We start from the raw sequence: 26,767 nt of genomic DNA, 5'->3' as shown, positions 1-26,767 counted from the left end.
ACATGCTTCCAAAGATTGCAAGAGCCGACAAGCGAGAATTGTTGCACAATCAGCTTAACAGCCCATGCAGCCATGTTGCTGATAAGAATAATACGCTGAAGAATGGAGAAGAAAATTAAGGATATGTTAGATGACAATAAGTTTGGCTTTAGGAAAGGTAAGGGCACTGGAGAGGCAATTCTGACATTGCAGTTTATAATGTAAGCGAGACTAAAAAAAAAAAAAAAAAAAAACACACATTCACAGGATTTCTCAACCTGGGAAAAGCATTCAACAATATCAAATGGGGCAAGACATTCGAAATTCTGAGAAAAATCAAGGTAAGCTATAGGGAAAGTGTTGCGACTCGCCGATCTTTCAAAGTGCCGCCGTGCAGTTACGTGCGTCCTCTACATTCGGCGCTGTCTGCCAGCCATGCAGCAGCAGCGTCACCTAAGCAGTTAGCCAGCCAGTGGCTGCTAGACTTTAACTCAGTTATGATTTGACTGTTAAAGTGTACACACGTCTTACTCTGTTTACTTGATTTGTGACTTTCATGTGTTGCGTCTTCCTTGAAATATATTTGTTCAACTTGAAGTTATAACAGAAAGATGGGAAATATACAATATGTACAAGAATCAAGAAGGAACAATAAGAGTGGAAGACTAAGAACGAAGTGCTGGGATTAAAAAGGGTGTAAAAAGACAGGGATGCAGTCGTTCACCACTACTGCTCAATCTATGCATCAAAGAAGCAATGGCGAAAATAAAAGAAAGGTTCAAGAGTGGAATTAAAATTCAGGATGACAGATTAAAGTAATGAGAAGCAGCTGAATGAGATCAGCGAGAAACTTAACACAGGATTGGTGATCATGAAGCAGATGAAGTTAAGGAGTTCTGCTGCCTAGGCAGCAAAATAACCCATGATGGACAGAGCAAGGACGACATAAAAAGCAGACTGGCACTGGCAAAAAGTGCATTCCTGGCGAAGAGAAGTATGCTGGTACCAGACATAGGCCTCAACTTGTGGAAGAAGTTTCTGAGAATGTATGTTTGGATCACAGCATTGCATGGTAGTGAAACATGGATTGTTAAAAAACTGGAAAAGAAGAGAATCAAAGCATTTGAGCTACAGACAAATCAGGCATAGAGCACAGATTTCATTGCTCATTGTTTCTACCCCAGCTGAGCTGAACGAGCCACACTATATGTAATGTTGGAGATTTATGATGGAGCAAAAGGCTATACCACACTGTAACAAAAAAGTTAAAATTAAGGACAATATCACGCATCTATACTCTTCATCAAAAAGTGTTTTAACTTGACACTCAGTCTAAAGCTTTTGGCTCTATTAATTAAATCAAAATGTTAGATTTCAATCTTAGTGCTTTTGTGCATACAATACAGATCTCTCAGTGAACCTCCTCTGCTGCTTCTGGAAGGAGAGAAGCCTGATATGTTCATCAGCACTAATATAATTTTCTGTGAGACTGTTCCATTGTTTGATGACGCCATAATCAGCTGCTAGGGTGAACTGCAGCACAACCCATCCAGAATTTAGTTGAAGACCAAACAGTGGGGGGATCCAGCATTCGCTTGATGAAGTCAGGAAAGTGGGCAAAATGAAACAAGTTGACTGCATTAACTATGCTGCAAGTCCATAAAACTTGAAATCATCAATTTTGCCAAGAGAATATAGAAGAACTTTGTTTGGACTGCCAGTTATATAAATTTCCCTTTTCCCTTTACAAATTACTTTCATTTCTTCATTTATCCACCATAATACACTTTTTGAAGTAATATGTGTGCCACCTTCGATACAAAAATCTACTTTCCAATACTGACACAAACTTATTAAGAAACACACTAGTACCTCTCTTCCACTATACATCATTCCAATATGTAAGATCTTAATGGTGCAAAACTGTTCCAGTAATTTTCTTGATCCAAATACTATACTCTCAGGATACCACTTACTTTTCAGTCAAGTTCCTACTCTAATTCACCATTAGTTGTAGAAATTAAAAAAATGTCAATAAAGTTATGTTATTTACTTACGCAGATGATGACTGGCTTCCCTTTATAGTGGGACCTCCCCCATTCATTTGGTGGGGGTCATTAAGAAGTGGAGATGAAGGGGCAGACATATCTGAATGCAGGCCTCTAGAGTCCTCAACATCTGATACAGAACCATTTTTGTTCTTCTTTGAGCGTGAGAATGCTTTGCTGAATGAGCTTCGCAACTGAAAAGATAGTATTAATTGACCTATTTGAGACACTTAGAAGTTCATGCAAATTTTATAGAAAACATTAAAACAGTGTGCTATCCATAAATAGAAATAGTATGTTTGCAGTACACAATCTGGGTTCTTTTATAATTTCCACAGTTCTCATTACCTGCAGATGTACATATCATAAGTTAGAGTTTCTGAGCAATATTTTACTGAGAGACTGTAGGATCTGTGTGTGTTACTATGTATGTCAGTAATAGTACAGAAAGGGGCTTTTAATAAAATAGCAACTTAATCTGCAATCAACACACTACTACCAAAATGTGATAAAATTATGCCTTAATTCAATTCTGATACACAACAAAAGTCAACAAGATGAGCTATTATCAATATACACTGCCCGACAAAAAACAGTGAAGCACCAAGAATGGGAGGAGGAAGCAAAATGACACTTCACAGGTTTGGAAGGTATGTGATGTTATTTCAGTGATTATAAAATAGAATTAAATTTACAAAGAATTTGGCAGTATTAGCCTACATATCAGAACGAGTTTACAACCTCTTTGGCCTGCACGTATGCACTGATTCGGTTCAGAATGGTGTCATAAAGCCACTGTATTCTTTCCTGAGGGAAGCTGGCAGACTGTTGTAATGGCCCTTGATATCCTGGATAATGACATTGCGACAGAATTGATCTCCAAGCTGGTCCCATACACGTTCTATCTGGAATAGATCTGGACATCTTGCTGGCCACAGGAGTACCTCAACATCCCGGAGGCTTTTCATATTAATACATACTGTGTATGGACAGGCATTGCCCTGTTGAAAAATGGCGCCATGATACTGTTGCACGAGAGGTAACACATGAGGAGGAGGGATGATCATGACGTATCGTTGTGCCATCGCACTTCCCCCCAATCACTACCAGCCATGACCTGACGTCATACCCGCTGGCTACCCACACCATGATGCCAGGAGCAACACTGCTGTCCCTCTCCAAAATATTGGATGAATGAAACCTCTCCCAGGCTAACACCATGCTTATCAACAATGGTCACCCGGGGTAGCACAGAACTGCAATTCATCACTGGACACAATGCGACAGCATTCATCAGCAGTCCATGCTTCCAAGTCATGGTACCATTACAAACACAGCCATTTCTTGTATGGTACTAACAGCACCCTATGCAAGGGACAGTAATTTCCTAATCTGGCTGTTGCTAGTCTCTAACCAATGGTGTGGAATGACACAGAATGTTGCTGTGAGTCCATTACTTGTCCTCGGGCGGCAGGCACAGTTGTGAAGGGGTTACACTGTGCTTAATGCACAACACGGTGATCCTCCCTTGTGGTGGTCAGACATGGCAACTGGAACCTTAATGAGTATGCCTACTCTCACATAGCCCAGCAGTCTAACATCGGACTGCTGTCACGTCTAAATACCATAAAAATCTGGATATTGCACAATTTGATCAGCCAGACAAATGAAGGTCTGCACAAGGTCCTTTTCATTGTCAGGTGCTGATAACGCAGTCTTACACAAGTAGACAGAATCTCTGCATCCTTCACAGTGGCCACTCAACATCTGATGCTGCCCTTTACAAACCCTACCAGGCCTGGTAAAAACACTAATGGATTCTGGTGGTCATTCTGTTACAGAGATTTGCAACTGTAGTAATTTACATACCTGCCGATGGTGTGTATGTGTACGAAGTTACAATGACACCTAACCATGTTGTCTGGGCGCTTCACTTTTTTTGTCAAGCAGTGTATTAATGAACTCTACATGATATAAATTGATTCCACTACTCTGTATAAATGTGAAAAACATTTATATGTGACAGTTCTTCACTAATATGAGAAAGGCACATAATTAATAGGCCCACGAAAATTCCTTTACATGTTTTCTTATCTTTATGTACACCATACAAAATTCCAAAGTAAAAGAACAATTTTGATTCTGAAAGTGCTAAAGCACAATGAAACATCATTCATGCACTGCAGAAGAAGCTACAGATGAACACACAGAGATTATGCAAAGTGTACATTGCTGATCAGAAAGATTATAATAGAACAATAAGCTGAAACTGGTATAAGTTTCTCCACAGGATATGGCACCTGATAACCAGATGAAAACAAACGTGTGATTGTGATGCAATTCATTATTTAGGAGTCACATAGGACATATTCTGATAACTTTGTAAAAGACATCACAAAGCGTAAAAAAATGACATACCTTTATGGCAATATTATACTGAGAAAACACATTATAATACTTCTTCTGCACCTGACAAGATAGTCGGAAAACAGTGAAACTTCTATGCACTTATGGAAACTACACATAAAAATTGTCTGAGCAGAAATTTAAAAGGTGTGATATCCAAGAAACCTGCATGATTTATATTTACCATTTCTTTTGGCTTACTTTTCATCAAGCTGAATAATGTCAAAATATTTCCTGCAAAATGTGCTGCATCGCTTTACTGTATTTAAAGAACAGTACTATAAAATCATCAAAAGCTGCTGTAAACTGTATTTATTCACAGACAACTAATTTTGACAAGAAACCATCTTTAAGTCATTGATTAACATTATATACTGATGCAATGTATGTTAATCTGTGACTTGAAGATGCTCATTTGACCGATGCAGGTAGCCTGTGAATAAACACGCATCACAGCATTTCGTGGTTCTATGATGATGATCTTTGAATAATGGCAGTAAGTAGTGAGAGAGAGAGATGTAGTTATTTGTTTAAACATCTATGAAATACATATGTAATGACATTAAATGTGATGAATTGATTGCTTCAAAAATGAAATTTGAAATGAAACAAGCGATTTTTGTCTAAATTTCTAGTGGTTTGTCACGTATTGCATGATGTCCATCACTTATTTAATAATTCTGTATAGGGCTTACACTGTCCTAAAACTGCCATTCTGAGGTAGCTATGACAACAGTAATCACTTCCAAAGAATACAATTAATTATATCGCCTACACAGTTATGTTGTTCATGCGACTGTAATGACAGCATATTATGCGTGGGATTGTGCCTTTGTCTCCGTAAATGAGAATGTAAACATAACTTAAATGATAGAGAGTTCTGGTGCCAAACAAGGTGATGCTAAGATAATCATCTGATATATAAATTATTGACAGTCATGTATTTGTTGTCTAATATACTCTAAAGCATATTTACACTGCTTTGTAGTACTGATTGGCTGCATTTAGTCTACATATATCATTTTGTCTCTTCTTTTTTTAATTTCATAACAAAGATAATTAATGCATCATTAAAGCAGCAAAAATGATGAAATGAATGTCTTCAGGGAAATATGACACTTTATTTATTTAAAGGTCTTACTGCACTTTCAGAATTTCTGTCAGTTTCAGATTCCACTACATCTACAATATGTTTTAGTAAGTAACTCATTGAATTACTTCTAGCATGTATTAATTGAAAAATCTGTAGACACATGCAATGCTAAGCAAGTTTCTGTTTACAATACTTCAACAAAATATGAATGTGTAACTGAGCTTACAGATTAAGTGACAGAATGTTATTACCATTTAATCAGCCGCAGATGACTTAAGAGTGATATATTAAGTATATCTCAAAAGGATCCAGAAAGATTTATTCCAAATTAATAACATTAATTCTGTGGCTTAAAATCTTACCCAGCCTTTTTTCTTCTTCTTCCCATGTCCATCTTGTGCATGAGCTGAACTTGAAAGACTGCAGGCTGATGACAGAGAGTTGATACTGGATACAGAGTCAGCAGACAACTGACGAGACATGTTGGTTCCCTTGCCTACAGTAAGAAATATATAAGCAACATGTAGTATGTATGACTACACTCAACACTCAACACTCAACACACACACACACACACACACACACACACACACACACACACACACACACACACACACACACACACACACACACACACAACTTTTGAAGTGAGGGATGGAAAGGGTATTTCATCTAGTTTCTCACAGAAATGATGATCATGGCACACAAATGGAATGAAACACTAATAGTTGACTGCTGTTAGTACTTCAGCCATCATGTCATAATATAAAATGTTATACTTCAGCTAGTTTATATATGAACAGTGGCATGGTCGAATCATTTGGAACTCTAAATGTTAATGATATTTTTTTAATTATGTCAATTACAGCACAGCTAAAGTTACGAAAATATGAGAAACCATTATTCGAGAATAGTTTAAGTGAAATGTTATTGCTGCAAGACAGAATTCAATAAGACAGATAAGGAAATTTTAACTACAAAGACAGCTTGAATGAGCAATGCAAACAGGAGGAAGCATTTGGAAGTACACGTTGCTTCGGGTATTACATGCCTTCAAATGACAATGATGATATTTGAGTCTCACTAAAGTCGCACCTTACTTACATTTATTGTCTTCTACTCAACCTATGATCATAAACATGCACAGTGGTTGACATATAACACTGATTACCCTCTGTAAAGGGAAATGGTATAAAGGGAAGGGTAGACTTCTAAGAAGACTATACTAGTAGCACTTTTCTACCAACAATTTCATCTGAGGATGATAGTAATTTATAGGATTTTTGGGCAAGATTCCTGAGAGATGTATCAGAAACTCACATGGCAGAAAAAAACATAATACCATAAACCACTTAATGCTTGTTTTATGCACACTGGGTATTAGATTCGTTAGCACACTGTAAAGCCAAATTCAAAGAAAAATTAATAAATACAGTTGTTTTGGTTTCTTTTGCAACAAAGAGATAACAGATAAAAATTCTGATGAATAAATGTACTTAATAACTACAAACTCAAATGATAACATAAATGATGAAGCACATATTAGTGAAAGATGCAGTGCTCTATATTGTTAACAACTACCATTTAGTGCAGCAGTGGCATTAATCGTGTGCCTTCGAGCCAGTGATGGAGACATACTCTGAATATGAGCTGAAGTTAGGCCTGCTTCTACACTTTGCTTCCGAAGTAGTTCTATAGTCTGTCGTAACTCAAGCAGCTCAGAGTCCTACAACAAGCAAACAGGACATATGTAAATTTTTGTGTTCGGTGTGACAATTTCTCAGTTCAATAATGAGTTATACAATGTTCACTAGTCTCTAATGTATTTCAAACTAAAGATTAACAACTATAGTACTCGAAACCATGTTTATAACTGACTGTGCCTTAAGAGGGTAATAGGAGAGAGAGAGAGAGAGAGAGAGAGAGAGAGAGAGAGAGAGAGAGAGAGAGAGAGAGAGGGGGGGGGGGGGGGGGGGAGGGGGTGCAGCAGTGGATATTCTCCTTCAGGAACAAGAAAGCTGAACAGGGTGGCTGGACAAGATGGGTTAATACTGGTGAAAAATGTGCTACCTGGAATAGAACAGTCTGGAGATGATGAAGCAAACTCTTGCATTAAAGACTGCCTTTTGTTACAACTGGTATATAGGAATACACAAATAATAATTTAATTCCATTAAGTACACGAACAGATTTTACAACACAAGGCATAATTACTTTGATTACTGAGCTCTGTAAGGCAGCACATTCTCCTTTAAATTTCAGAATGCAAGAGAACAATTTTAAATGAAAAGAGTTTGCCAAAAAGTAAATCAGTTTCATTTTATCCATGATGGTAATGGATTAAGAGTGTGACAGTGCCTAAGAACAAGTACTATGTCACAAAATGCTTTTTTATAGAAGCACTCTGGATTACAAACATTGTGGATTGATTTTCAGGTACTACATTTATTCACAGCACACTCTTACATCACATATTGGCCATTTATTACACTGTGATCAGTTTCACACCATAGAAATGCAGTGACTTCAAGATGGCGGAAGGATTTTAAATGAACTGTGCATTATTATTATTATTATTATTATTATTATTATTATTATTATTATTACTATTAACCAATAATATTATTAATAATACAATAAACATTTCTACATTTATAAATTTAGCTATTATTCATCTCTGAAATTAAACCTAGCTTAATCATACTGTAGCACCAAATGAATGGAAAATGAGCAGTTGATTTCTTTGTAAAATTTGTAGATCATTCTCGTGTCTGTCCAAGTATGAAAATTTAAGAAATTACTTTTGAGCTGCTTCCGAATAGTGTGTGTCCTATCATTTAAAAAAAAATTGTTATAAACAAACACTGAGAAAATCTAAATTTTTTATGAGAAGTCTCACGTAGTCCCACATTAAGAAAAATCCAGATCAGATATGTCACACCAGAATCTAAAACAAAGTAGCATCATGTATTTTGGTAATAGTTCTGATGGATCTGCAGCACTTTAGAACCCCTTCCTCTGTAAAAAGTGCTAAATTTGTTCTGCTCCTACACTGCAAAGACAGAATGATGCAACAGCTCATATTTTACACTGATTAGGACACACTGTATTAGTAGTCCCTATGGAAAGATTTCAGTTCACATGAGGGAAAATACTCAATTCCAGCAGATCTGAGCTGTAGCATGAACTAGTCAAGAGATCCATCCCCATCTAAATTTTTTATGAGAAGTCTCACGTAGTCCCACATTAAGAAAAATCCAGATCAGATATGTCACACCAGAATCTAAAACAAAGTAGCATCATGTATTTTGGTAATAGTTATGATGGATCTGCATCACTTTTGAACCCCTTCCTCTGTAAAAAGTGCTAAATTTGTTCTGCTCCTACACTGCAAAGACAGAATGATGCAACAGCTCGTATTTTACACTGATTAGGACACACTGTATTAGTAGTCCCTATGGAAAGATTTCAGTTCACATGAGGGAAAATACTCAATTCCAGCAGATCTGAGCTGTAGCATGAACTAGTCAAGAGATCCATCCCCATCCCAAGAAAAGAGGGTTGGAGGAAGAATGAAAATTTACCAATAGGAAAGGCATACATGGATGTTACATTAACAGTGTTAAGACAAATTAGAAGAGACTTTGACCTTCGAATTTAAGTGTTAGATGCATATCTCATCATGAAAGTGAATGGAGATTTGCCATTCTCATGACCATTTTATTAAATAAAAATTTTTAAAGTATAGATCTTTTAATTCCTAGACCACAATTTTCCTATTACAATTCAAGTACAATAACGAGTTTTGGTTGCTTTGTACAACCATCTTCAGATAGTTCAAAACATAAAAAAAGCAGTGAATATGCACTGGAGAGCATCATTACCTGCAGTCATGCAATGAAATGCATTTGTAAATACCAAGGCAATGAAGAATGAAGTTTAAAAATGTCACAGTGAACAAGCCAGGTAGTAGCCCATGATCTTAGAGGATTATGGTAATAATGAAGGAAAATGGCCAGTTGCAAGAGCAAAAGTTGCATCAGAAGCTCATTATTTTAAACTATTAGCAGGTATTACAGCCTCAAGGCTGGTGGGCTTGTGACATTTTCTTTTTATTCTTCAACCTGTACACATTTTTTAAAGATCGCAATTTCATAAACCATGCTGGATCATTCTTTTGTAAGGGAGTCTATGGAAAAGTTGAGAATTTTTGGAACTATTGCATATACTATTCTCATTATAAAACCTGCTACAAAATTGAAAATTATGAGCTTTTAATGCAATTTTTACTCATGCAACTGGCTATTTTCCTTCATTATTATTAACATCCTTAGAGATTAGAGTCTACAACCTGGCTTGCTCATGGTTACATTTTTAAACTACATACTGTCATTGTCTTGGCATTTATGAATGCACGTCATTGCATGACTACAGCTAACGATGCTTTCCAATGCGTATTCACTGCTTTTATACATTTTGAAAAATGTGAAGATGGTTGCACAAACCAACAGAAACTTGTTATTGGACTTTTAACTGTAATAGGAAAGCTTTGTTTTAGGCATTAAAAATTTTTTACTTTAAAATTTTTTTGTTAAATAAACTACATTAAGACTGCTGTCTCCTCCCTGACTATTTCAGGCTTCACAAATTAATCACCATATATTTTGGTATTCTGTATTCCGTACTTTTGACTATGATAATAAACTATGTATACATAGTTCCATGAAATTCAAGTGAAAAGCCAGATATCAGTAACTTGCTGTCATGATATTTTGGCACAAAGTCTTCTGGCCACCGTCAGGTGAACACTGGTGAAACTACACTGTGTTCCCCTATTTATATTGAAGGTATTGTCAACTTTACCTTTCTCTCAGCTGTTGAAGTAAGGTGCTGAAGTCGCTGTGTCATATTTGATAAGGATTGCTCAAATGCAGACACAACATGTGCCTAAAAAAAAAGGAAAACAAATATTAGTTCTTCTGAGTTTATGCAACTGTATCACTTATGAATAAATTATATTATTGTACACATACAATGCTGTATAGAATTAAAGAGGCAAGGAGTTCCAAAATGCATTAGGAGGCCTAATACCCAATGTATCATCATAAGGGAAATCCCAGGATGTAAACAACATACTGACTGAAATTTAGACAGACAACCTCACATACCGAGGGATGATGGGTGGTACATAGGTACACTGTTCTCTTGAGCTTGTATGGCTGCATATAGTACTAATTGCAATTGTTGTTGTTGTGGTCTTCAGTCCGGGGACTAGTTTGACGCAGCTTTCTGTTGTTGTTGTTGTTGTTGTTGTTGTCTTCAGTTCTGGGACTGGTTTGATGCAGCTCTCCATGCTACTCTATCCTGTGCAAGCTTCTTCATCTCCCGGTACCTACTGCAACATACATCCTTCTGAATCTGCTTAGTGTATTCATCTCTTGGTCTCCCTCTACGATTTTTATCCTCCACGCTGCCCTCCAATGCTAAATTTGTGATCCCTTGATGCCTAAAAACATGTCCTACCAACCGGTCCCTTCTTTTTGTCAAGTTGTGCCACAAACTCCTCTTCTCCCCAATTCTATTCAATACCTCCTCATAGTTATGTGATCTACCCATCTAATCTTCAGCATTCTTCTGTAGCACCACATTTTGAAAGCTTCTATTCTCTTCTTGTCCAAACTATTTATCATCCACGTTTCACTTCCATACATGGCTACACTCCATACAAATACTTTCAGAAACGACTTCCTGACACTTAAATCTATACTCGATGTTAACAAATTTCTTTTCTTCAGAAATGCTTTCCTTGCCATTGCCAGTCTACATTTTATATCCTCTCTACTTCAACCATCATCAGTTATTTTGCTCCCCAAATAGCAAAACTCCTTTACTTCTTTAAGTGTCTCATTCCCGAATCTAATTCCCTCAGGATCACCCGACTTAATTCAACTACATTCCATTATCCTCGTTTTGCGTTTGTTGATGTTCATCTTATATCCTCCTTTCAAGACACTGTCCATTCTGTTCAGGAACCTTTGCTGTCTCTGACAGAATTACAATGTCATTGGCGAACCTCAAAGTTTTTATTTCTTCTCCATGAATTTTAATACCTACTCCAAACTTTTCTTTTGTTTCCTTCACTGCTTGCTCAATATACAGATTAAATAACATTGGGGAGAGGCTACAACCTTGTCTCACTCCCTTACCAACCACTGCTTCCCTTTGATGTCCCTCCACTCTTGTAACTGCCATCTGGTTTCTGTACAAATTGTAAATAGCTTTTCGCTCCCCGTATTTTACCCCTGGCACGTTCAGAACGTGAAACAGAGTATTCCAGTCAACATTGTCGAAAGCTTTCTCTAAGTCTACAAATGCTAGAAATGTAGGTTTGCCTTTCCTTAATCTAGTTTCTAAGATAAGTCGTAGGGTCAGTATTGCCTCACGTGTTCTGATATTTCTACGGAATCCAAAGTGATCTTCCCCAAGGTCGGCTTCTACTAGTTTTTCCATACGTCTGTACAGAATTCGCATTAGTATTTTGCAGCCGTGACTTATTTAACTGATTTTCACATCTGTCAACACCTGCTTTCTTTGGTATTGGAATTATTATATTGTTCTTGAAGTCTGAGGGTATTTCGCCTGTCTCATACATCTTGCTCACCAGATGGTAGAGTTTTGTCAGGACTGGCCCTCCCAAGGCTGTCAGTAGTTCTAATGGAATGTTGTCTACTCCCGGGGCCTTGCTTCGACTCAGGTCTTTCAGTGCTCTGTCAAACTCTTCCCACAGTATCATATCTCCCATTTCATCTTCATCTACATCCTCTCTTCCATTTCCATTATATTGTCCTCAAGTACATCGCCCTTGAATAGATCCTCTATATACTCCTTCCACCTTTCTGCTTTCCCTTCTTTGCTTAGAACTGGGTTTCCATCTGAGCTCTTGATATTCATACAAGTGGTTCCCTTTTCTCCAAAGGTCTCTCTAATTTTCCAGTAGGCAACATCTATCTTACCCCTAGTGAGATAAGCCTCTACATCCTTACATTTGTCCCTGCTTAGCCATTTTGCACTTCCTGTCGATCTCATTTTTGAGACGTTTGTATTCGTTTTTGCCTGCTTCATTTACTGCATTGTTATATTTTCTCCTTTCATCAATTAAATTCAATATTTCTTCTGTTACCCAAGGATTTCTGCTAGCCCTAGTCTTTTTACCTACTTGATACTCTGCTGCCTTCACTATTTCATCCCTCAAAGCTACGCATTCTTCTTCTACTGTATTTCTTTCCCCCATTCTTGTTAATTGTTCCCTTATGCTCTCCCTGAAACTCTGTACAATCTCTGGTTTAGACAGTTTATCCAGGTCCCATCTCCTTAAATTCCCACTTTTTTTGCAGTTTCTTCAGTTTCAATCTACAGTTCATAACCAATAGATTGTGGTCAGAGTCCACATCTGCCCCTGGAAATGTCTTACAATTTAAAACCTGGTTCCTAAATCTCTGTCTTACCATTATATAATCTATCTGAATTGCAATTATGAATTTTAATTTGAAACAAGGCATACAAACTTCACTAACTGACAACTTTCAATAACTTTGCTGTCATTTCAGTTTACAACAATAATTAAGTTTCTTTTTATTTATTTTCAACCCAACTGGACAGCCATGCACGTTACAGCACTGCTCCCAGGGCAGGACAGTAAGCCGGTCCAGACTGAATCTTCCTTGTGGATTAACAATAAGGGTCATTGAGCTGGTTGACCTGGATGTGGTTTCTACACTGTTTGACATATCCTACTAGGTGAATACCAGGCTGATACCTAAGTGCCACCTCAGTTACACAATATGCAAACACAGAGAACACTTTTGCTCACTTAAACATGAATAACACTCCACACAGACAGTTGTAGTACACATATTCTATCCTGGAGGGGAGGGCTTTGTAATGGGCTGGTGACAGGAAGGGCCTCTGACCACAACTTCAATGCAAAATATGTAAACTAACCATGTCGTCCATGTGCTGATGTGGGACAAAAGCACAAGAAAAAGAAAAAACAAGAAATTACTGTTTATTTTCCATTTTTTTCAATTTTGCAGTAGCAGAGCTCTAACGATATAATGTCACATGCAACTAGTGGACAGTTGAGAACAGTAAAATGGGGACTGCACATCGATATCCTGGAAAAGACTCTAGAAAAAAAATTATTCCTATATTGTACTAGTGTGAGATATGCATCTAGTGGAAAAAAGTACAACGTGCAAAGATATTTGGAATTCAGAAAACGAATTCTACAGTAAAATCTGGCAATTAAGTTTATAGGCCTGTATCATTTGACTTCATCTACTACAGACCTACACTCCTGGAAATGGAAAAAAGAACACATTGACACCGGTGTGTCACACACGCCATACTTTCTCCGGACACTGCGAGAGGGCTGTACAAGGAATGATCACACGCACGGCACAGTGGACACACCAGGAACCGCGGTGTTGGCCGTCGAATGGTGCTAGCTGCGCAGCATTTGTGCACCGCCGCCGTCAGTGTCAGCCAGTTTGCCGTGGCATACGGAGCTCCATCGCAGTCTTTAACACTGGTAGCATGCCACGACAGTGTGGATGTGAACCGTATGTGCAGTTGACGGACTTTGAGCTAAAGGCGTATAGTGGGCATGCGGGAGGCCGGGTGGACGTACCGCCGAATTGCTCAACACGTGGGGCGTGAGGTCTCCACAGTACATCGATGTTGTCGCCAGTGGTCGGCGGAAGGTGCACGTGCCCGTCGACCTGGGACCGGACCGCAGCGGCGCACGGATGCACGCCAAGACCGTAGGATCCTATGCGGTGCCGTAGGGGACCGCACCGCCACTTCCCAGCAAATTAGGGACACTGTTGCTCCTGGAGTATCGGCGAGGACCATTCGCAACCATCTCTATGAAGATGGGCTACGGTCCTCCACACCGTTAGGCCGTCTTCCGCTCACGCCCCAACATCGTGCAGCCCGCCTCCAGTGGTGTCGCGACAGGCGTGAATGCACAGATGAATGGAGACGTGTCGTCTTCAACAATGAGAGTCGCTTCTGCCTTGGTGCCAATGATGGTTGTATGCGTGTTTGGCGCCGTGCAGGTGAGCGCCACAATCAGGACTGCATACGACCGAGGCACACAGGGCCAACACCCAGCATCATGGTGTGGGGAGCGATCTCCTACACTGGCCGTACACCTCTGGTGATTGTCGAGGGGACACTGAATAGTGCACGGTACATCCAAACCGTCATCGAACCCATTGTTCTACCATTCCTAGACCGGCAAAGGAACTTGCTGTTCCAACAGGACAATGCACGTCCGCATGTATCCCGTGCCACCCAACGTTCTCTAGAAGGTGTAAGTCAACTACCCTGGCCAGCAAGATCTCCGGATCTGTCCCCCCATTGAGCATGTTTGGGACTGGATGAAGCGTCGTCTCACGTGGTCTGCACGTCCAGCAGGAACGCTGGTCCAACTGAGGCGCCAGGTGGAAATGGCATGGCAAGCCGTTCCACAGGACTACATCCAGCATCTCTACGATCGTCTCCATGGGAGAATAGCAGCCTGCATTGCTGCGAAAGGTGGATATACACTGTACTAGTGCCGACATTGTGCATGCTCTGTTGCCTGTGTCTATGTGCCTGTGGTTCTGTCAGTGTGATCATGTGATGTATCTGACCCCAGGAATGTGTCAATAAAGTTTCCCCTTCCTGGGACAATGAATTCACGGTGTTCTTATTTCAATTTCCAGGAGTGTATAAGAAATATACCAAGCTTGAATATAATGGATGTTCTTTACGAGAACAGACTTCTCAAAATATTCAGTAGTGATTTTTAAGTGGTGGTTATGTGAAACTGAGTTACCTTGAAAGTGTACAAAATTGCATCTGACACGCGCAACAAAACTTGTTGTGGTTGCAGAGTCTTTTCTTAAAATAAACTATGTGATCAGAAATATCCAAACAGACCCCAAAACATATGTTTTTCATATTAGGTGCATTTTGCTGCCACCTACTGCCAGATACTCCTGTGAGAGACCTCAGTGGTCATTAGACACCTTGAGACAGCAGAATGGGGCCTTCCATGGAACTCACGGACTTTGAACATGGTCAGGTGATTTGGTGCCGCTTGAGTCCTACGTCTTTATGCGAGATTTCCACACTCCCAATCATCCTTAGGTCCACTGTTACTGATGTGATAGTGAAGTGGAAACGTGAAGGGACACATACAGCACAAAAGCATACAGGCCAACCTTAATGAGAGACAGAAACCGCTGACAGCTGAAGAGGGTTGTAACGTGTAATAGGCAGACATCTATACAGACCATCACGCAGGAATTCTGAACTACATCAGGATCCAGAATGAGATTTTCACTCTGCAGCGGAGTGTGTGCTGATATGAAACTTCCCGGCAGATTAAAACTGTGTGCCCGACCGAGACTCAAACTCGGGACCTGAGGCAAGTGCTCTACCATCTGAGCTACAGAAGCACGACTCACGTCCAGTCGTCACAGCTTTACTTCTGCCAGTATCTCGTCTCCCACCTTCCAAACGTTGCAGAAGCTCTCCTGCGACACTTGCAGAACTAGCACTCCTGAAAGAAAGTATACTGCGGAGACATGGCTTAGCCACAGCCTGGGGAATATTTCCAGAATGAGATTTTCACTCTGCATCAGGGTCCACTGCAAGTTCTATGACCGTTAGGTAGGGGGTGAGAAAACTTGGATTTCAGGGTCGAGCAGCTGCTCATAAGCCACACATCACGCTGGTAAATGCCAAACGATGCCCCACATGGTGTAAGGTGCGTAAACATTGGGCGGTTTAACAGTGGAAAAACGTGTGGAATGACAAATTACAGTACACAATGTAGTGATCCAATGGCAAGGTGTGGGTATGGCTAATGTCCGGTGAATGTCATCTGCTAGCATGTGCAGTCGCAACGGTAAAATTTGGAAGTGGTGGTGTTATAGTGTGGTCGTGTTTTTCATGGAGAGGGCTTGCACCCCTTGTTGTTTTGCATGGCACTATCACACCACAGGCCTACATTGATGTTTTAAGCACCTTCCTGCGACCCACTGTTGAAGAGCAATTCGGGGATGGCGATTGCGTCTTTCAACACGATCAAGCACCTGTTCATAATGCACGGCCTGTGGCAGAGTGGTTACATGACAATAACGTCCCTGTAATGGACTGGCCTGCAAAGAGTGCTGACCTGAATCCTATAGAACACCTTTGGGATGTTTTAGAATGCGGACTTCATGCCAGGCTTCTCATTGCAGCACTCCCCAAGAAACCTTCCAGACCTGATTGAACGTGTGCCTGTGAGAGTGGAATGTGTCATCAAGGCTAAGGGTAGGCCAACACCATAGCGAATTCCAGCATTACCAATGGAGGGCACTGTGAACTAGTAAGTTATTTTCAGCCAGGTATCCAGATACCTTTGATCACATAGTGTAAAATAAATTTTAAGAATAACTTTTCCAACAGAAATACAAAGTCATTTTTAGCCAGCACATGTATTGATGATTTAATAAATTTCAGAAAGTTAGCAAATTTTTCTCCACAAATGGAGGTAACAAACATCCAGTATTATTGGGAAAAAGACAGGTCCTGACTAAAAAAAAATCAAAAGTGAACCAATTTAGAGAGTATAGAATATATAAGGAGGGGGGCGATTGGGGATAAGGGAATTGCACACAAAAAGCATATCTCTCAGTACAAATGGAAAAATTTTGAATTATAATTTCTTTATCAATAACAGTAAATCTGACATGTGCAAGAGAGTTTTTCCACGCATTTATTGAAATATTGACTGGTTTTTACTCACATTGGTAGATAACTGGCTTGTAAGAGTGTGGACTTTCTCTTGTGCGTCCATCAGCTCTCTCCTCAGTTTTCGGATTTCATGTGCTTGCTTCTCTTCAGCAGTACTGTACAAGGATGATGTTGTTGATACCAGACTTACTGATGAACCATGTACTAGAAAATAAAAGCATATTATTGTAGGTCATTGCTGCTCAACTGAGAATAATTTATACACAAAATTGTGAAAGTTGTCATTTCAGTTGTTATCAGCAATAGATTTTTGGATAAGACAAAATATCTAATCATACATGAAATCTGTTTTAAACACTTCTGTAGAGTAAAATATCTATGAAATTAAGCCTGTGAACTAATAAATATAAATGCATAAATTACACGAAATGTAATAATGGGTAGTACTACTGTAATGCAATACATCATCAATATTTGAATAACATATTTTAAATAAATCTCAGAAAATAATTTTCTTGCTATTTTATTGCAACAGTGGGCTACCAGCAATTTTCAACTGCTATCACACTCCTCAGTATGCAGCTTAAGAAATACACATCAAATAAGTCAGTTATCTAAAATGAAAGTGAATGCTAGGGGAGGAGCAAATGATATTCAATCATTACTGTGAAATTATTATGTTTCCTCATGAATTCAAAGATATCCAATGAAGACTCTAGAACAGCTAAACAATACAGTTTATTTTTAAACTGGACAACTTTATTATTTTCCTGACCTTATTTGTCAACACTCCCATTTCTTTATATAAACTAGAAAGAGTGTTGAATATATAATTTAATTTTTAAGCAACAATAACTATCTATTCTGTATTCTGAAACTGCTGTTCTCACCTTCATCATCTTTAGAGTTTGTTTTGGACAGCAAACCAGAGTAAGGCGACATGCTGGTGCGGCTCAAAACATGACTAGATGCAGAAGACGTAATAGGGGACACAGGATAGTTGAATCTGGAAATGAGCAAAAAATTTATAAACACATTTAACACATATAAGGGACGTTTGAACAGTCCTTCCAAAAATAAAAACTATTAACATGTTTGGGTTAAACTTTTTTTAATTTTTCGACCTAGTCTCCTTTTAGACTTACACACTTCATCCAACGCTGTTCTAATTTGTTGATCCGTTCCGAATAATAGGAATTGTCCAAATTTGCAAAATAGCTATTAGATGCTGCAATCACCTCCTCGTTTGAATAAAATCTTTGTCCCGCCAGCCATTTCTTCAAATCGGAGAACAAATAGTAGTAGGGAGCCCAGTCCGGATGTGAAATTGGGGATGTGAAATAAGTTGGAATACTATTTCCATCAATTTTGTGACCACAACTGCTGAGGTGTGTGCTGGTGCATTGTCGTGATGGAAAAGGACTTTTTTGGGGTCCAATCACCAGCGTTTTTCTTGCAGCTCAGTTTTCAAATGGTCCAAGAACAATGAATAATATGCACCTGTAATAGTTTTACTCTTTTCCAGATAGTCGATGAGGATTATCCCTTGCGAATCCCAAAAGACAGTCGCCATAACCTTTCTGGCCAAAGGAATGGCCTTCACCTTTTTTGGTGCAGATTCTCCCTTGGTAATCCATTGGTCTCATTCTGCTTTTGGTCAAGCGTGAGCAATCGCGGAACCCATCTTGTGGATAGCTTTCGTATCTCCAAATGTTTATGCAAAATATTATGTACCTGTTCATCTGAGGTGCCCACAGCACTAGCAATCTTACGCACCTTAACTCTTCTGTCACCCATCACCATATCATGGATTTTATCAATTATTTCTGGAGTCGTAACCTCCACAGGTCGTCCAGAACGTTCAGCATCGCTTGTGCCCATATGGCCACTCCGAAAAATTTTAAACCACTTATAAACTGTTCTAATCAAAATTTCAGAGTCACTGTAATGTTTATCAAGCTTCTCTTTAGTCTCCTGAGGCATTTTGCCTTTCATAAAGTAATGTTTAATCACCACACGAAATTCTTTTTCGGCCATTTTTTGACAATCACTCCACTTCCTTGATTCACATGAATGCCGAACACAAAGAAATAGAACAATATGGCTGAAACTTGGTGTGCATGCTTTCCAAAGATGCTACTAACTAAACGTGACCTCGATATGCGCCGGTGGTGCCATCTCTCAGACTTTGCATGGGCTTTTCAAACGCCCCTCTTATTTTTGCATACAAAATGATACAACTGTTTATAGTTGCTTCTGTAATGACTCCTGCAGTAGCATTATACATGTACATATCAGGTAAACATCAACTTATAAAACTCACAAAAGCAATTGTTATGGACCACTGGTACTCTACTATACACATTAGTTGCCAGCAGTGATGTCACTGGTGTCAACAGCATGTATGGAAATACATCGATTCAGCTTTTGATACAGCTACTTCAACCTAATGATCACTGGATCCCATGCCATATTGAGCTCAGGCTACTATCTCCATTAAGGGTGCTACCAATGATTTTTATTTTGATGGCTTCTTTAATTATACAGTCCCAGAAGCCACTAGTGCGATCCATGACAAAGGCTTAGTCACATTTGATACAGTAACCATTTTCTAATGTGTGTGTGTGTGTGTGTGTGTGTGTGTGTGTGTGTGTGTGTGTGTGTGTGTGTGTGTGTGTAGCTAAAGTAGATTTTTCGGGCTAGCATAGACAATGAAACCTCTCATGTTCCTTTCTGTGTTGTCCTACAGTACACACCATTTGACCAATGTAAGACTGGCTATAACCGCAAGGTATTTTGTAGACCTCAGGTGTTCTAACAACTGCTGCATCTTTTAACTGGTCTCAGTAATTGCCAGATTTTTTCAGAGTCCTGAAGACTGATTTGATTTTGTGTCTTATCAGCAGTCAAATTATTTTGTTTGACACAGAGCCTCAAAACAGCTACTGCTACTCATCAGTGGTATTATTGTGATTCCAGCTTAAGATCATTTCACTTATTTGGTGAACATAGAAGCCACTGTTCCTGAAAACCTTGTATATGTGGCTCAGCTCATGAGGTAGGTTATCAGTGCCTGATATTGTTCTTGTATGATCTATCAATGATTGTAACATAGTGCACTTCTGTGCTACACAGTGATGGTGTGCAAGTACAGATCAGTGTACACAGCTTTTCTGTAGGTGCTGTGGTCAAGGTATCCATTCTATATGTGGTGGACCAAGATGTCAACGAAGTGCAGTGCATTGTATTTTTATACTTCCATAGTGAACTCAATGTTACTGTTAATTCTGTTGAGATATTCCAAGAACTTGTCAAGTTTTTCACATCTTTGGGGACAAATGACAAACATGTCATCAACATACCAGAAGAAACAAATAGGCCTTAATGGCACTGTTTCTAAGGCAATAACCTCACAATTCTGCCTAAAGAGATTTGCAACAGCTGGAGCTAACAGACTTTACACTACAACACCACGCACCTGGCCATAAAACATTAGCTGTTGTGCAGAAAAAAAAATGATATAAGAGTGTGCCTAAATCAGCAATAATACCCTTAATAGAGAGGGCAGCCTGGTGTTGGATCCATCAACTGTGCAATTTAAATGGGTGTACCGTACACAGAGTCAATGTCTGTCCATATACGGTAATGCTTTGAGCACCAGTGATCTCACATCCAGCAGCTATAGTATGTAAGGGTGAACCAGCAGCCCATCGGCAGTCATACCACTTAAAAATTCTCACAAACTGTTTTGTCGAAAGCCCATAAAATTTCAACCACTTGACATGGCTAGAAGCTGGAGAACATTTTATTCAATGTTACCACCACACCACTCTGCAGCCTTACAGCACAATCCTCTATGGGACAGAAATGTGGCACAGTTTAAATGTAAGGGGAAACTGTTGTCAATAAGACTTATTTATTGAGCTACTGTGCTGTCATGATGAGAAGGCAATTCCACAATTTGCTATGGTATCCCTTCACATCAACACCGCCAGCTCCAGGATGATATGTTGTCATCCAACTACGAGAAAGGATACACAATATCAGGCAGTTGGGCATCACGGAGAGATTTACTATTGAAATTTCGGGACAGCAATTTTCAGGAGTCAGACAACATATTACCTCCTCCCACGTGCATCTCACATATTGACCATGAGGAGAAAATTCGAGAAATTACAGCCAATACAGAGGCTTACTGACAATCATTCTTCCCATGCACTATTCGTGAGTGGAACAGTGTTGGAGGGATCAGATAGTGGTACCGAAAGAACCCTCCGCCATTTACCATTAGGTGGATTGCAGAGTAAGATGTAGATGTAGATGCAGCAGCCACATGTAAATGGAAAGGTCTTATGGCTTTGCATTTGAAATTATCAAGGACACTCAACAGCTCTGGAGAGGGATTCAGTTGACATGGCTGTTTCCCAAACAACATTTTCCTTCCTATTTCTAGATCATATAACTCTGCACCCACAACAATGAAATGCTGACTGACACATAGAGTATGGACACTGTAACTTTGCAACATTTATCCACTATTTGTCTAAATAAACTACCAGCCATTTTAATTCTGATGCTTTATTTTTTCATAAAAAATATCCAACTATGTTCTTTCATTCGCAGATTATGACATGTTCATTCTGACACATTTAAAATCAAATCACACAGATCGAACAATTTTTCTCACAGTTACTTCACTAGACTAGAATTCCAAATATGTGCTGCGAAAGCTGAGAAGTTTCATGAAACACAGTATTTCCTTATATTGTTCATAAAATTGATGCAAGCTATGGTGCACACAATGTGACAACATTGCAGATACTGCTGCCTAATAATACATTTACCTATATCCATGAAATACAGGGTTCAAGGAGGAGTGTTCTATCTATGCAACTAAAATGAAAGGCAGTTTGTTATTTGCCATACACATTTCGCTTCCTTTATTGGTGAAGCATCTTCAGTGGGCTGTAATACATGTTTCTTTTCATACATAAAATACATTACTATGTTACAATTTACCATGTTTTTCTCTTGTTTTTCAGATTAGAAACAACTTTTGTAACACAAATGTTGTGATGTTAAATTATCGTTAGGTGTTTGTTACGATTTCCAGTGTTGTTAGTCCATGTGTGTGGTTCTCATGCTCCAGCAGGCCAATTTTTGGTGTTTTTCGCCCACATTCATTATAACACATCATGTGCACTTATCATTTTGTGATCTATTGTGAGTGTTTACAGAATGTAGTGTTGCTAATTGTCACTGTGAGTTAATATTCCATTTCTTGTTTGTTTTGAGTCTGTGGTTTGATATTTTTCATTTAATTTCATTTGTTTTGTGTGTGTGTGTGTGTGTGTGTGTGTGTGTGTGTGTGTGTAAGAGAGAGAGAGAGAGAGAGAGAGAGAGAGAGAGAGAGAGAGAGAGAGAGAGAATGGGGGAAGAAGATTCGATAACTACGTATTCTGATTATATTTCAGATTTCTGTTTGTTATTGTTTCTGTGCCTAACATGATTAGGGAGTTGAAACTTCCTGGCACATTAAAATTGTGTGCCAGACTGAGACTCAAACTCGGGACCTTTGCCTTTCACGGGCAAATGCTCCACCACATGAGCTACCCAAGCATGACTCACGACTCATCCTCACAGCTTCAATCCTGCCAGTACCTCTTCTCCTACCTTCCAAATTTCACAGAAGCTCTTCTGAGAACCTTGCAGAACTAGCACTCCTGGAAGAAAGGATATTGCAGAGATATGGCTTAGCCACAGCCTGGGGGATGTTTCCAGAATGAAACTTTCACTCCGGAGCAGAGTGTGCACTGATGTGAAACTTCCTGGCATATTAAAACTGTGTGCCGGACTGAGACTCGAACTCGGGACCTTTGCCTTTCATGGGCAAGTGCTCTACCATATGAGCTACCCAAGCACGACTCTCAACCTGTCCTCACAGCTTCAATCCTGCCAGTATCTCGTCTCCGACCTTCCAAACTTCACAGAAGTAGAGCACTCGCCTGCGAAAGGCAAAGGTCCTGAGTTTGAGTCTTGGTCTGGCACACAGTTTTAACCCATCAGGAAGTTTCATATCACCACACACTCCACTGCAGAATGAAAATCTCATTCATAATCACGGAGCTATTTTTTATACTGATTTGGTCATTAGTTATTTTCTTTTTGATTACAAGGGCTCTTTGTATGTGAAAGTTTTATGGTAATGGCAGGAGTTTTTTGTTGTGGTTGTTCACTCTAATAGTTTCCATGTCCTGTTCCATGTTGGATGGTTCATGTACATGTTTCATCACGTGTTCAGCAATGGTAGAATGACTATTTTCATACTTCCAACTTCTTATATGCTCTTTATTCCTAGTTTTGAAAGTCCTCTGCATTTCATACCAGGTATATTGATTCATATTCTTGGCATTCTAACTGGTAATATGCTGGCTCCTCGGTATTTATCTGGTTTGTCTGTTGTTGTTTGTAAATATGACTGGAGTGTGTGTCTTGTTTTGTAAGGAATGTGTAATCCCTATTTCTTTAATATATTTGCTATCCTGTGTGTTGATGTGTGTTTGTTGCTTAAAGTATACCATTTCTTTCTGTTAGTCATGTTACAGGTGTGTGTTGTGTTCTGATTTTTTGGTTGAGACTTTGTACTATATGGGTGTTGTAACCATTGTTTGTGGCTATGAGTTGTAGTGTTTGTAATTCTTTTTCATAGTTTCATTTGGTGAGTGGGATATTATTTAGTCTGTGTAACATGAGTCATATGGCTACTAAATTTTGATTTTGTGGGTGGGTGGATGGCTGCTGACTTTCTAAAGACATCAAATGTGTGCTTATTGGTGTCTCTCTTTATTGTTATATCCAAGAAATGCATTTCTTTTGTGGTTATTTTTCCATGGTGAACTGAATATTTTTATGCATATTGTTTATGTCCATATGAAGTTTATCTATTGTCTCAGCTGGTTCATTCACCATAGAGATTATGTCATCCACACATCTGTGTCAGTAAACAATTTTGTATCCTTTCTTTGTTATGGCTGTCTCAATGACTGTGTTTTCTATTTGGTTGGTGAATATGTTTGCCAATGTTTCTGCTAGTGGTGATCGCATTGGATGCCTATGTTTTTGTAAGTAAAATTCCTTTACAAATTGGAATTAACTTTGGGATGCCATTACTTTGAGAGTTCTGGTTATTTCATTGATTATTGTCTGCAGGTAGTTTGTTATATGTCAGGAAGTTTTCTTCAATTAGTTTTATATCTGCAGTGAGTATCGAGGTGTAAATGTTCTCATGTCGAGAAAGGGATGAATGATACTGTTTGAGGAATGTGTAAGTCTTTTATTTGAGTTATGAGTTCATTTGTAATTTTTACTGTTCTGCTGTTCTTCATTTCATAATGTTGCATTATGATTTTGTTCCCGTGTTTTGCCACATGGTATGGATGGTGCGATCATGAAATTAATAACAGGCCTCAAAAGAATAAGGGGGTAGTGAACCTTGGGTTGGACACAGACACAGACACAGACACACACACACACACACACACACACACACACACACACACACACACAAAATGAAATGATAAATATCAAACCACACACACAACACAAACGAAAGATGGAAGATAAACAAAAAAATGACAGTTAGCAACACTACACACTATAAACACACACTTATACAGGGTGATTATAATTAAAGTTAAACGTTCAAAATGCTGTAGAAATAACACCACTGGTCAGAATGACGTCAAATTGCAACAGAATATTATCAGACAAGGGTGAAAACATAAGGCAGGAGAAGAAAAATAATTGTGTCAAAATTGATCAACAGATGGCACTGTATGTGTCAGTATACATAAATGAAAACATATGTCATGCACACAATCCATTGAACTTGGTATAAACATGCCGGGTACAGGACTTTTCCTCCTTTCACATTGCAGTATCACGCTCTGCTTGTAAAGCTGTATTACAAGAATAATTACTGTGCACATGTCGCTCTGCAGAAGTTCCGAACACTGAAGGGTTCCGACGATTGCCGTGGGTCAGGAGAAATGATTCGGAAATTCGAAAAGACAGGTTCTTTCACTGTGCAACCTGGTAGAGGGAGAAACTGAATTGATTTGACGTAAGTGGAAGCAGTGGACACAGCAATGCAACAGGAGAAGAAAGGAGGTGCGCAAACATGTAGTGCATGGAGAATTGCTCAAACATTAGACATACTCGTTAGCACGGTGTGTAAAATCCAACGAAACATCCTTCTTTGCTAATCATTCAAAATTACACATGTGCACAAGTTGCTACCTGTTGACCTGCCAGCAAGAGAGACCTTTGCTTTAGAATTTCTTGCTCGCATGGATGTGGACAATAATTGGCTGTGGAAGATTTTGTGGGTAGATGAAGCCCACTTCCATCTGACAGAATTGTCGAATATGGGCAATGGAAAATCCACACGCACATCAACCAGTACCACTTCATTCTGAAAAGGTCACCATGTGGTACGGGTTTACGGCATCACTTATCATAAGACCATATTTTTTCGAAGAGACAGGTGCTTTCGGTCCTGTTACCTGTATTGTCACTGGTAAGTGCTATGAGTGTCTTTTGCGCAACCACGTCATTCCAGCTCTCCAAGAGCATGGACGTGTGGATGGGATCATTTTTATGCAACATGGCTCACCTCCGCACATTGCAAATACAGTTAAGCAGCTGCTGAAACGGCGTTTTTAAAATGCTAGAATTATCAGCTGCCATTTCACTACAGCCTGGGCATCCTTATCACCTGATCTTAATCTGTGTGACTTCTGGCTGTGGGGCTGCCTGAAAGATGTTGTGTTCAGTGTTCTGATTGCAAACTTAGCCGAATTGAAGGCACACATTAAGTAACACATTCTGAACATGACCCCAGAAACACTCTGATCAGTTTTGGAACATACTGTTTCTCGATTTCAATTTGCTGCAGAAAACGGTGGACAGCATCTTGAACATGTTTTGCTCCAATCACACGGAAATTAATAATCCAATCTGATTTTGATTGACGCTTTTTATGTGGTTTTTGGCCTCAGGAGAATTAAAAACCGATGTGATTGATGATTTTTATGCAGTTTTTGGCCTCAGGACAATTAAAAACTGGTTTTTCCCATCTGATGTGATATGAACTTGCCGTGGAGGATGGGCTCATGTAACTAACAGTATCACAGCTGTACACTGATGCACACTGAACAGTACAGTTTGTTTAATGTCAAACGTACACCTTAGGTGGTGGTGTATGTTTCATTTGTCATTTGCAGTCGATCACTATTAAATTAAGATGCTTAAGTGCCATCTATTGCTACATTTTGTAACTATTTATTTTTCTTCTGCCATACATTGTCCCCCTTCTCCAATAATATTCCACTGCAATTTGACATCATTCTGGCTAGTTGTGTTATTTCTACAGCGGTTTGAAAGTATA

At 39.1% G+C, this 26,767-nt stretch overlaps 1 protein-coding gene across 12 annotated transcripts in view; it reads right to left on the bottom strand.

Moving 5' to 3' along the window:
- LOC126297857 (protein sickie) overlaps positions 1–26,767 on the bottom strand; it is a 1,116,277-nt gene that overhangs the window by 66,440 nt on the left and 1,023,070 nt on the right. For 10 of the 12 annotated variants that reach the window (XM_049989129.1, XM_049989128.1, XM_049989130.1 and 7 more), the window contains 6 exons: positions 18,210–18,325; positions 17,372–17,523; positions 10,390–10,473; positions 7,108–7,252; positions 5,889–6,022; positions 2,037–2,221 (listed from right to left, as the gene is read on the bottom strand). In XM_049989129.1, coding sequence (XP_049845086.1) covers positions 2,037–2,221; positions 5,889–6,022; positions 7,108–7,252; positions 10,390–10,473; positions 17,372–17,523; positions 18,210–18,325 — 816 coding nt within the window. The remainder of the gene's footprint in view (positions 1–2,036; positions 2,222–5,888; positions 6,023–7,107; positions 7,253–10,389; positions 10,474–17,371; positions 17,524–18,209; positions 18,326–26,767) is intronic. The other 2 variants (XM_049989132.1, XM_049989135.1) reach the window with 1 other exon arrangement.

Source organism: Schistocerca gregaria, chromosome X (assembly GCF_023897955.1).
Source record: "Schistocerca gregaria isolate iqSchGreg1 chromosome X, iqSchGreg1.2, whole genome shotgun sequence".
NCBI classification, from domain to species: Eukaryota; Metazoa; Arthropoda; class Insecta; order Orthoptera; family Acrididae; genus Schistocerca; species Schistocerca gregaria.
This window is presented reverse-complemented; position numbering and strand designations above follow the sequence as displayed.